Source organism: Gossypium hirsutum, chromosome A02 (genome assembly GCF_007990345.1).
Source record: "Gossypium hirsutum isolate 1008001.06 chromosome A02, Gossypium_hirsutum_v2.1, whole genome shotgun sequence".
In the NCBI taxonomy this organism is placed as follows: Eukaryota; Viridiplantae; Streptophyta; class Magnoliopsida; order Malvales; family Malvaceae; genus Gossypium; species Gossypium hirsutum.
This window is the reverse complement of record NC_053425.1, coordinates 27,238,172-27,250,949: the sequence shown is the minus strand read 5'-3', so window position 1 is coordinate 27,250,949 and position 12,778 is coordinate 27,238,172. Positions and strand designations below refer to the sequence as shown.

Below are 12,778 nucleotides of genomic sequence, written 5' to 3'. Positions count from 1 at the left end.
CACACGGCCAACACACTTGTCCATGTGGCTAGCCTGTGTGCCCTAAAAATGGCCATACACATCCGTGTGCCAGTCCGTGTGCTAGGCCGTGCCAAACCTGTAGGGTATACTAACTTATGCCACACAGCCAAGTCATGCGCCCGTGTGTAAGGCCGTGTGGAGCATACTGCCTTGATTTCAAATTTAACACCAGGGGACACACGACAGTGTAACATGGATGTGTATCATACATGGCTGAGACACACGCCCGTGCCTCTGCTCTTGTGGAAAAAAAATAAGTTATTTACCAAGCCAATTTTCCACCCAAATTTATGTATACCTACACCTCTCAAATAGCACACCATAAAGCATCAATAGGCATATATCTCAATTCAAATCAAGCATGACTTATACCAATTTCAACACCAACCAATACAAAACATAAATAGCACATATTGCCATCTAAATTTATGCCAATCCTTGTCTTCTCAAAACATCAATATGACTATTTACAAATATGATTAAGATGCTCAATTCCACAAACATACCAATTCACAAATCATCACGTATTGAAATTCAAATTATCTAATATGAATAAGTATCATGAATCCAACCTCAACCATACAACATAGGTCAATTACCAATTCAAAACAAAAGCCATTTTCACATTTATATACATCATCAAATTCACCATCCTAAGCCAACTCACATGACTATATGTATATACAAACCAAAACAAATACATTTACAAGCCACTTCAAATGGCCAAAATTATTACCCAACATAATCGAAACGACTCAAACTCCCTATACATGCCATATACTAGAAATACCAAGTTCATAGGTACCGAGAGATAGGTGGATAGTGTGACGATGTCTCCGATGATCCCGAATTCGAGCTAGCTTTGAATTCACTATAAAACATAGAAAAATAAACGATGTAAGCTATAAAGCTTAGTAAGCTCGTATGACATAAATTCGATATAATCATAAATATATAATTCAACCATTGATCCTAAGTATAAGAATTCACATCAATTAGCAAACCTATCAATTACTCATTGAAAAAACTATATACTTTCTTCACCATTTCTTTGATACAAAGCTAATATGGTTTATGCACATACCTGTACCATCTCGCACTAATCTCATACACATTCTCGTCTTTCATTTTTCCATTGAACCATTCAGAATAGAAGTCGGATACTCAAAGGTCTTACACGATAAGTACCTATACCATGGCCCGTAGCCAAATCAAGGTAACTTATCTCTGAAGTACTAATATCATTGCCCAAAGCCAAATCAGCCGATATACATGGCCCGAAGCCAAATCGGTATAACTCACACTCTAAGTGTTATACCATGGCCCGAAGCCAACTTAATGTATCCCCTAATGACATGTCACTAGCAACCTAAACTATTCCTAAGGTTCAACCGGGATTTCGAATGTCGAATCATCGTCAAATCACTATCGTTCATAACCACAGTCTCGTATTTGCAATTTATGCAATATCAAAGTATATGAAATACATTTTTATTGAAATTTATCACATACGAACTTACCTCAGGTTTGAAAACGACGAAACTAGTTGATTAATCGAGTACTTTAGTTTTCCCCTGATCTAGATCCAAATTCTACTATTCTTGATCTAAATATATTCAAAATTAACTCATTTAATGTTCTTTTCATTCAATTTAATCCTTAAACACATTTACACATTTGCCCCTAATGTTTCACCACTTTTACAATTAAGTCATTATTTCATAATATCACAAATTAATGCAATTTAATACTAACCCATTCAATTGCAACTTTCAAAATCTTTAAGAGTTTTGCAAAATAGTCCCTAGCTAGCTAGTACTTGTAACGCCCAAAAAATGTTATATTTTGGTTTTGTGAATTGTGACACAACTGTGTATTTTCTTCAGTGGTTAAGTGTTATGGGTGTGTGTGTGAGGTCTCAAGTTCAAGCCCTGTTTTGGGAAATTTTGATATTTTTCTGAATAAAGACTTAACCTTGTTTAGTAGGCTTAAATTTAATTATATGTAAGTTCATATCAGAATGGGTTTGCTGGTCTAGTGGTTAAATAGAGTCTTAATATGTTAATGGTCTTGAGTTCAAATACCTACGTGAGTAAGGGAGTTTTATTCTGGGCATGGTTCGGAGAGAGTTTGGGTGGAAGTTGAATTCTGAGTTGTGGTGTTAATGTCAGAGAAATTAGGGATGTGTATCACATCTTCTGTTTGTTTTTCAAATTTTCTTCTCTCTTCTCCTTTCCCAAAAATTCTGACGTTAAGCAAATTTCTTTTTCCTCTTTTCCATTTTTCCCTTTCCCTCATCCTGCCGAAACTCTGCTCTTCCCTCATCTTTCCTTCTTTTCCTTTCGCTCCTTTGTGCATCATGGGCTACACATTTCGGTAAGTAAGTTTTGTGCTTTGTAGTTGTAAATACTAAGTGTTAATTAGGGGTTATTGACGTTTTGGCAGTAGCATATTACTAGGATCGAGATTCTTCTCATACTGATTTATAATTGATTGATTCGAGGTATTGGAGGTAAGTTTCATTGCTTTAAGGATGGATATCCCAATTCGAGTTCGATTTCTAGTTCAATGATTAAGTGATTAATATAGTGGAATTGGTCGATTATAGGATCTAGAGAGCTTGGGGGTCATTTTAGCATCAATCAAAACTAGGTGTGTACCTGGAAACACAAAAAAATAAGAATTAAAAAAGCTGAATAGTAATCTGTTGACGCTAACGGGCGTGTGGTCGCCCGTGTGGAAGGCCGTGTGACTGAACACGAGCGTGTGATTAACAAACCAGGCCGTACGTGCGTGACAGGGGGTGTATGACATGGCCGTCTGAGGACTGACGAAGCCGTGTATGAGACACTGGGTCGACCAATTAGGCTGTGTAGGCCACACAGGCGTGTGGGCCAACATAGGTGAATTACACAGGCGTGTGAGATTCTGGACCAGGCAGTATGATCCACACGGCCAAGGCCAATTTAAGCCGTGTGGGCCACACGTGCATGTAACCTACACGGGCAACCCACATGGGTGTGTGAGCCATTTTTCTGAAAGAATTCTGTAAGGTTCCACGAGTCACCCAAGTCGACTGTGACCTACTGTAGGGTCGGTAAGTATTATCTGGATCCCAAAACGTGTGAACTATTGTAAGATATCTATATTGAGCCTGATAATATTGTACTGATTGTGTGATTGATTATTGCATATTAGCATGCCATTCATTGTATGTTGCATTGCATCGGGGTAGGTTGATGATTTAATGGAGGAAGTGTCTAAAAGGCTCTTAAGCCTGTTATCTAGGAGCTCAGCTATAAATATCTGTTTATGTGCCACGTTTCAGTTCATCATGGTGTGTAGAGATGGGTGGTTCGATATTATCCCCACATGGTGTGTAGGGTTGGATGGAGATGATGTGTAGAGGTTCGTAGGTAGGTTTCTGATATTCTGTTCTACATCTATATCTGGTTGGGTTAAAGCCCTAACTTATATATGATTATGCATCTTAATGGGCTAAGGCCCGAACTAATTCTTTAATGGGCTCCGGACTCAGACTGTTTATTACTGACTTTTGATTATTATTCTGTATATTTGATATCTATGGGGATTACACACTGAGTTGTGAAACTCACCCTTTTCTGTTTAATCTGTTCAGGTAATCCCTAGCTCTAGGCAAATAGGTGTAGCGAAGGACTCGACTGTGGCCACACATAATAATTTCAGACTATCTCCCTTGGCTTTTTCGGTTCTGAATTACTTATTTATTTGGGGTTTTTGCTGTAATTTTTGGACTTTGAATTGTTAATGATTTTACTACTAATAAGCACGATTAAAATCTGATTTTCTCTAAAAGCAAACAGTTTTTCTAAAATAAAAGATTTCTTAAAGCTTCCGCGTAAAAGAGATATGTTTAAAAGCAAATCAGTGAAAATATGTTCTTTGGACTAAGTAAAAGATAATAACTGAACAATTTTAATGTATCGATGCATATTCAAAAGCACTCTCATGTGACATCGCCAGATTCGGCCATAACATTCAGGCCGAGTTTGGGTGTTACATTTAATAGCATCAGAGCCAAGTTCAAAACTCAGTGTGAAATTTTGGGATCCAAAAATTAGTTTTTAAAAGAATTATTTTCAAAAGTTTTCAAATATTCTAATTAAGGGTGTGGTTCACAAAGTCTCCGAGCCGATCCTGTAAGTTTTCTAAAATTTTTATTGTTTATTTCGCAATACAGTAGAAAGTATATTCTGAAACTACTATAAGTAGTAAACTGTATAGTGAGACAGCGACTTACGAAACAAACTCTGAACTTCTGATACTGTTTTGCATAAGACATCTGTTAATAAATATTGAAATTGTAACTGATCCATAAAATTTGTAATACAGATAAATTTGATTAGTTAATGAGCGCACGAGGTATCCTTAGACGTGGTACTAGAGGCCAGGGTAGAGGCTGTAGAGGGGCTCAAGCTGAGTCCTCTTCTATGGATAATATACCAATTTGGACACGAGTGAGACGCCAGTGTCACCTGCTACTAAGACTAGGTCTCTTGATTGCATGGCTAGGGACGACGCATTATCCGAGGCTATGCTCAGGATTTTAGAGAGGGTCGTTGGGTTCGATGCTAGATCTAAGGGCCGAGGGTCAGTTACGGAATAACTCCAGTCCAATGGGGCTAAGTTATTCAAAGGTATCGCTGGAGTCGCCCCTAACGTGGCTGAGTACAGGAAGGAGGCCATGGAGAGAATTATAGACGACCTAGATTTTGCTTTTGAGCAAAAGCTTAATGGGGCTATTTCTCTATTGCGTGATGAGGCATACTAGTGGTGGCTCATGGTTAAGGAGGACACTTAGCCTGATCGATTGACCTATGACTATTTTAAGACTACGTTTCAAGGTAAGTATGTAGGGGCCAACTACATTGATGCCAGGAGGCGTGAGTTCCTTAATGTCACCCAGGGAGACCATTCAGTGGCTGAGTGTGAGGCTGACTTTCTGAAATTGACCCGTTATGCACGAGGTATAGTGGCAACTGAGTATGAGAGATGTGTACATTTTTAGGACGGTCTTGGGGATAATCTTAGGGTGCTGATAGCTCCGCAGAGGGAGCGTGAGTTTACTGTTCTGGTCGAAAAGGCCAAGATTGCTGGGGATGCTAAGCACACAGAGCGCCAGAACAAAGATCGCGAGAAGGGTAAGAACAAGAGGGATTTAGAGCCCTCGAGTTCTGGGTTCAGGCCTAAGAAAAAGGTCAAATCTGATGGGCCAGTGAGAGTTAGGCCTTTTGTTGCACCTACTAGGGTGGTGTTGTGTGGGCACTATAGTAGACACTATCCGGGTGAATGTTGGAGAACTACTGGGGCATATCTGAGATGTAGGTCGACTGAGCACCGTGTTAGAGACTGTCCACTGAGAACTGATCAAGTACAGCTTCGGTGTCTATCGCCCCTTACCGAATGGTACCAAAAGAGGTGACGAAACTTAAGGCTCAAATTCAGGAGTTGTTGGATCATGGTTTCATTTGTCCCAGTGTGTCTCTATGGGGAACACTTGTCCTTTTTGTGAAAAAGAAAGATGGGACAATTAGGATATGTATCGACTACCGTCAATTGAACAAGCTAACGATTAAGAACAAGTACCCACTTCCGAGGATAGATGACTTATTTGATCAATTCAGAGGGGCCTCTGTGTTTTCTAAGATCGATCTACTTTTGGGCTATCATCAGTTGAGAGTTAAGGAGGCCAATGTGCATAAGACAGCATTTAGGACTCATTATGGACATTATGAGTTCCTAATTATGCCCTTTGGTTTGACTAATACACCAACGGCATTTATAGATTTAATGAACCGAGTATTTAAACCCTATCTGGATCAGTTTGTAGTGGTGTTCATCGACGACATATTGGTGCATTCTAAGACAGAGGATCAGCACGATGAGTATCTCAGAGTGGTTCTACAGATTCTTCGTGAGAAACAATTGTATGCGAAGTTTAGCAAGTACGAGTTTTGGCTTCAGGAAGTGACATTTCTAGGACATGTGGTTTCGGCTGAGGGGATTCGTGTTGATCCCCATAAGATTGAAGCTGTGTTGAGTTCGAAACAGCTGAAGAATGTGTCTGAAATCCGCAGTTTTCTGGGGTTGGCAGGATATTATCGACATTTCATAGAAGGTTTCTTTTTTATCGCAGCTCCGATGACTAAACTACTGCGTAAGGGAGTTCCTTTCGTATGAACTAATGCACAGCAGGAGAGATTTGATAAGCTCAATACGGTTTTAACTCAGGCTCCTATTCTGATATAGCCTGAGCCCGTGTAACACCCCTAACCCGTATCTGTCGCCAGATTAGGGTTATAAGGCATTACCGATCAAAATCAGAATTCCAAACATTGATTTATACACATGAACGAGTCTTGAAAATTAGTCAAAATTTATTTCATGAATTAACACAACACTTAAATTTAAAACATTTCATATCATACATATACAGACAGTCATGTCATTCACTTGAAATAAAATGAATTATAACATTTAAATATTAAAGCATTTACGGACTTTAACAAAGATATGTTATAAACCTAAATGATTATTCAGCTATTATAAATACGCGAGTATACACTGACTTTCCAAATTAACTACTAATAATATCATTACTCAACCCAAACTCAAGCATCATTTAAATATCTAATATCAATTGTATTTATAGTTAAAATCACATGTCAACACATTATACAAACAAATATCTTAATAAATATTTGCTGGATAACTAACCCAATTAGTACCGAATATCTAATTCAAAGATAACAGCCACACAAGTCACAAGATTTTTCCGAACATTTATGCATGCTAATACCATGTAATAGTTCATTTTTGAAACTGACCTTTATGACTTTAATGAATATTTTTTCATGGTAACCGAATACTTATAATTAAATATATAAATTTCATACTTATCATAGAACATAGACCACAATCGAATTCCCAATCCCCATATTCTAAATCATTTTGTTTTATAGACATATAATTCAAACGATACATCAAACCACTTCAATACATGTATATTCACAAATTCCGAACCATAGGTATCTCAAAAAGAAATATTTATATCTCCCATCTCATAACTGAATGTCATTACTACATTCATAGTCATTTAACTAATATATATAAATCAATGACATGAATATTTCCATACCATATAATAAACATATCAAGACAAAGTTATTTAATGTTCGGACAAAATAAACCAACCTATAATGACGAAACACATATAATTCATTGTCCTAATACAACCACCCCATTTACATATACCTTGCTCTAGGTATACCTTAGCCGAGTCAGCCATATACTCATCCAAAATCATTAACCATTTCCAAAACATAAAACACCTATCATGAACGTCATTCCCTCATAGCACTTAACAACATAACCAAAATGAATTCAAGCCACAACCAAACATAACTAAAAATTAAACATAGAAATTAAGCCATTTTCTCATGGCCTTTATACAAAACAAAAGTTCATTATTTAAAACACATTCCAACCTATACATGCCATAATTCAAGTTTAACTTATAAAGGTACCAAAATAGTAGATAGTGTGATGAACTTTGCTGACAGTCCCCGAGCTCGTACCTTGACTCCAAAATCTACAAAATAGAGTAAACAAGAACACACATAGAGTAAGCTATCATAGCTTAGTAAGTCATGAGCAAATAAAGAATCCAATGGTATAATCAACTCATTTAACTAACCGAATTACATTATCAATATCAAGCTTAATCTCAAACTTACAAGTTTCATAAATAATATATCTTTATACAAAATTTTTACCTTGGCCGAATGCTCGCATGGTTAAGTTATCAATTATTGTTCAACTTTCAAAAGCCAAAATATCATTATAAAACCTAACACACATGCGTTAATATACATAGGCTCATGAGTCAAGATATAATTTTATATACATACATTAATTATATAACCGAACATACAAGATAATATATACATATATTTAAAAATCATATCAACAAAAATCATACTTTTGTTCATAAGGCTGAACACCCATGCCATATTCGCATATATTCTTCATTCATATTGCACATGTTTGTAACAAATATCAAAATACTCACTTACCTTAATTCAAGAACGTAACAAGCTAATACATACCTGGTTACTTAGCTAATTTTACATATTTGATCACCACTTATCGATGCCCGATGAACCATTCGAAATTGGATAGGAACTCAGATAATCACACATATTGTACAATGCCAACGTCCCAGACGTGGTCTTACATGTAACCACAAATCGATGCCACTGTCCCAGACAGGTCTTACTCGTACACATATGTCGGAATCACATATCGATGCCATGGACTTACTTGCTCACATATACCAGAATCCTACGTCATGACATATGCATTCTAACTATTCCTAAGGTTCATACGGGGCTTTCGGACGTCGTAACTCGGTCGAAACGAATTCAGAAATATAGTAGCCAAACTTATTTATATTCGGCCATAGCATATATAAATTCATATATTTCATTTTAGCATATATATTTAGCATTTAATTAAAATTAAGTACGTCTATTTGCTTATAAACTTACCTCGGGCGATATAAAACGGAACGGGACAGCTAGTCGATAACTTTCGTTTTCCCCTTATCCAAATCCGATTTCTTTGGTTCTTGATCTAAACATATTCAAATTAAGCTCATTAAAACATATTTTCATTCAATTTAGTCTAAAAACACATAAATGGAAAAATTACCATTTTACCCCTGACATTTACACTTTTTACAATTTCGTCCCTATTGCACAAAACACAAAATATACAAAATTTCAATATACCCATGTTTGGCCAAATATTCCTAGTATTCATACAAGTCCAAATATTTCATTTATTTCACATTTTAGTCCCTCAAATTATTATTTTTTCAATTTAGTCCTAATTAATCAAAATCATCAGAAACTCCAATACAAAACATGTTAATCTAAAACATATCTTTCATATTTCATCATCAAACAACAAAAATCACAAGCTCTCATCAATGGCATAACTCAAAATATTCATCAAAATCAAAAATTCAAGCATGGGTCTTATAGATTACTTTGCAATGATCTCAAAAACGTAAAAATTATCAAAAACTGAACTAGTTACAGACCTTGATTGAGCTTGACTATGGCCGAACGCTAGTTTCTTTTTCTTTTCTTTCTTATTTAAGTTTCGAAAATGTAAAAAAAAAATATGAACTTGGCTTTATTTTTTAATGTTTTATGATATAATATAACTTAACATTTAATTTACATATATAACCTTAATTAAAACATTATATTATCACTTATACTATGTCCATTACCGTCCAAATATAAAATCAATGGCATAATTGTATCATAAACACTTCCTTTTATAAAGACATATTCATTTTGGCCCTTTTATAATTAACCATCAAATTTTTAATTTACGAGATTAAGTCCTATTATTAAATCGGACACTCAAACAATAAAATTAAATCACAAAAATTTCACAGATATAAATTCACACAAAATAAACATAGAAAATAATTTTGAAATATGTTTTTGACTCAGATTCGTGGTCCCGAAACCACCGTTTTGATTAGGGTCTAAATCGAGTTGTTATAGCCTGATAAAGACTTCGTGGTATACAATGATACGTCACATGTGGGGCTGGGTTGTTTTCTAATACAAGACAGAAAGGTAGTTGCGTATGCGCCTCATCAGCTTAAGACTCATGAGGCAAATTACCCAACGCATGACTTGGAGTTAGCCGCCATGGTATTTGCATTGAAAATCTGAAGGCATTACCTATATGGTGAGAAGTGTATCATCTACACTGATCACAAGAGCCTCAAATACCTCCTCACCCAGAAGGAGTTAGACCTTAGGCAGCATAGATGGGTGAACTGCTTAAGGATTACAATTGCACTATCGAGTATCATTATGATAGGGCCAATGTGGTGGCCGATGTGTTAAGCCGTAGGGCTATGACCAATCTGAGAGCGATGTTTGCTCAACTGAGTCTTTTCGACGATGGGAGTCTGTTGGTAGAACTTTAAGTGAAACTGACATGGATTGATCAAATCAAAGATAAACAGTTGGAGGACAAGTCTCTAGAGTTGTGTTTCAGTCAGGTGGAGAGTGGTGTTACTACGGATTTTAGGATTAATAAGGATGGGGTATTGTGTTTCCGTGATCAGATTTGTGTACCAAATGATAAGGATTTGAGACAGTCGATTCTGAGGGAAGCGCATAATAGCCCTTATGCTATACGGCCCGGTGGGAACAAGATGTACCGAGATCTGCGAGAATTATACTGGTGGCCATGGTTAAAGCATGAGGTTACTGACTTTGTTGCTCACTGTTTGACTTGTCAGCAAGTTAAGGGTGAACATCGGGGTTGCTTCAGCCGGTTAAGATTCCATTGTGGAAATGAGAGCGAGTAACGGTGGACTTTATTAGTGGGTTGCCTCTAACACCCACTAAGAAGGGTTCTGTCTGGGTCATCGTGGATCGATTGACCAAATATGCTCACTACATTCCAGTCATGATGGACTTTTCTCTGCAAAAATTGGTCAAGCTCTATATTTCTGATATAGTGAGGTTGCATGGGGTACCTGTCTCGATCATCTCTGATAAGGATCCTCGTTTCAAGTATCAATTCTAGAAGAAGCTACATGAGGCTTTAGGTTCGAGGTTAGACTTCAGCACTACTTTTTATCCTCATACAGATGGTCAGTCAGAGAGGGTGACTCAGATACTAGAGGGGATATGTTGAGAAGTTGTGTTATTGATTTCTGAGGCAGTTGGGAGGAATACTTGCCATTAGCTAAGTTCGCCTATAATAACAGCTTCCAGTCTGGCATCTAGATGGTACCTTACGAGGAACTATATGGTCATATGTTCCATACTCCCTTATGTTGGACTGAGTTGGGCGAGCGACATGTTCTAGGTCCGGAGTTAGTCTCCAAGATAGAGGATAAGGTTATATTGATCAGAGATCGTCTGAAAGTAGCCTTTGACAAGCAGAAGTCTTATACGGATCTAAGGAGATGCGAGATTGAGTATTCTGTAGGGGATTTCGTGTTTCTCAAGGTCTCGCCATGGAAGAAGATTCTAAGGTTCGATCTTAAGGGCAAGTTAAGCCCTAGGTTTATTGGGTCGTACCGTATTCTAAAGTAAGTAGGGCCAGTCGCCTATCAGTTGGAGCTACCTCTGGAGTTGGATCAGATTCACAACGTATTCCACGTCTCTATATTGAGGTGCTACCGTTTTGATCCCATGCATATTGTGCCTATTGAAGAAAATGTGGTTCGATCAAATTTGACCTTCGAGGAGGAGCCAGCTCAGGTTCTAGAGCGTAATGTTAAAGTTCTGAGAAGGAAATCCATTCCATTATTGAAGGTGCTATAACGAAATCATAGCACTAAGGAGGCTACATGGGAGCCTGAGGATGCGATGCGTCAGCAGTATCATCACATGTTTTGATCAGGTAAATTTCGAGGCCGAAATTTTCTTTTAGCGGGTAGAGATGTAAAGCCCCAAAAATGTTATATTTTGGTTTTGTGAATTGTGACACAAGTGTGTATCTACTTCAATGGTTAAGTGTTCTGGGTGTAGTGAGAGGTCTCAAGTTCAAGTCCTGTCTTGGGCAACTTTTGGTATTTTTCTAAATAAAGCCTTAACCTTGTTTAGTAGGCTTAAGTTCAATTGTATATAAGTTCATATTAGAATGGACCTGCTGGTCTGGTGGCTAAGTCAAGTGTTAATATGTTGGTGGTCTTGAGTTCGAATACCTACGTGAGCAAGAGAGTTTTATTTTGGGCACGGTTTGGAGAGAGTTTGGGTGGAAGTTGAATTCTAAGTTTTGGTGTTAGTGTTAGAGAAATTAGGGATGTGTATCACATCTTCTGTTTGTAATTCAAATTTTCTTCTTTCCTCTCTTTTCCCAAAAGTTCTGACGTTAAGCAAATTTCTTTTTCCTCTCTGCCGTTTTTTCCTTTCCCCCATCCTACCGAAACTTTGCTCTTCCCTTATCTTTCGTTCTTTTCCTTTCGCTCCCTTGTGCATCGTGGGCTACACATTTTGGTAAGTAAGTTTTATTCTTTGTAGTTGTAAATACTAAGTGTTAACTGGAGGTTATTAACGTTTTGGCAGCAGCATATTACGAGGATTGAGATTCTTCCCCTACTGATTTGTAATCGATTGATTCGAGGTCTTGGAGGTAAGTTTCATCACTTTAAGGATGGATATCCCAATTCGGGTTCGGTTTCTAGTTCAATGATTAATTGATTAATGTAGTGAAATTCGTCGATTATAGGATCTAGAGTGCTCGGGGATCATTTTAGCATCAATCAAAACTAGGTGTGTACCCAGGAACACAGAAAACGAGAATCGGAAAAAGCCGAAAAAAAATCTGTCAACGCCACACAGGCGTGTGGTTGCCCGTGTAGTAGGCCGTGTGACTGAACACGAGCGTGTGATCGACGAACCAGGCCGTGCACGCGTGACAAGGGCACATGACACAACCGTGTGAGGACTGGCAAGGCCATGTGTGAGACACGGGCTCGACAACTTGGGCCGTGTGGGCCACACGGGCGTGTGGGCCCACAGGCGTGTGAGATTCTGGGCCAGGCCGTGTGATCCACATGGCCAAGGCTAATTTGGGTCGTGTGGGCCACATAGGCGTGTAGACCCACACAAGCAGGCCACATAGGCGAGTGAGTCATTTTTCTGAAAGAATTCTGTAAGGTTAC

The 12,778-nt window shown here is 37.8% G+C and overlaps 1 protein-coding gene across 1 annotated transcript; it reads left to right on the top strand.

The window, feature by feature from the left end:
- Positions 1 to 10,892: 10,892 nt before the first annotated feature.
- LOC107952251 (uncharacterized) lies at positions 10,893 to 11,435 on the top strand. Its single transcript, XM_016887518.1, has 2 exons — positions 10,893 to 11,157; positions 11,326 to 11,435. The coding sequence occupies exons 1-2, from the start codon at positions 10,893 to 10,895 to the stop codon at positions 11,433 to 11,435; spliced, it is 375 nt and encodes a 124-aa protein (XP_016743007.1).
- The last annotated feature ends 1,343 nt before the right edge of the window (positions 11,436 to 12,778 follow it).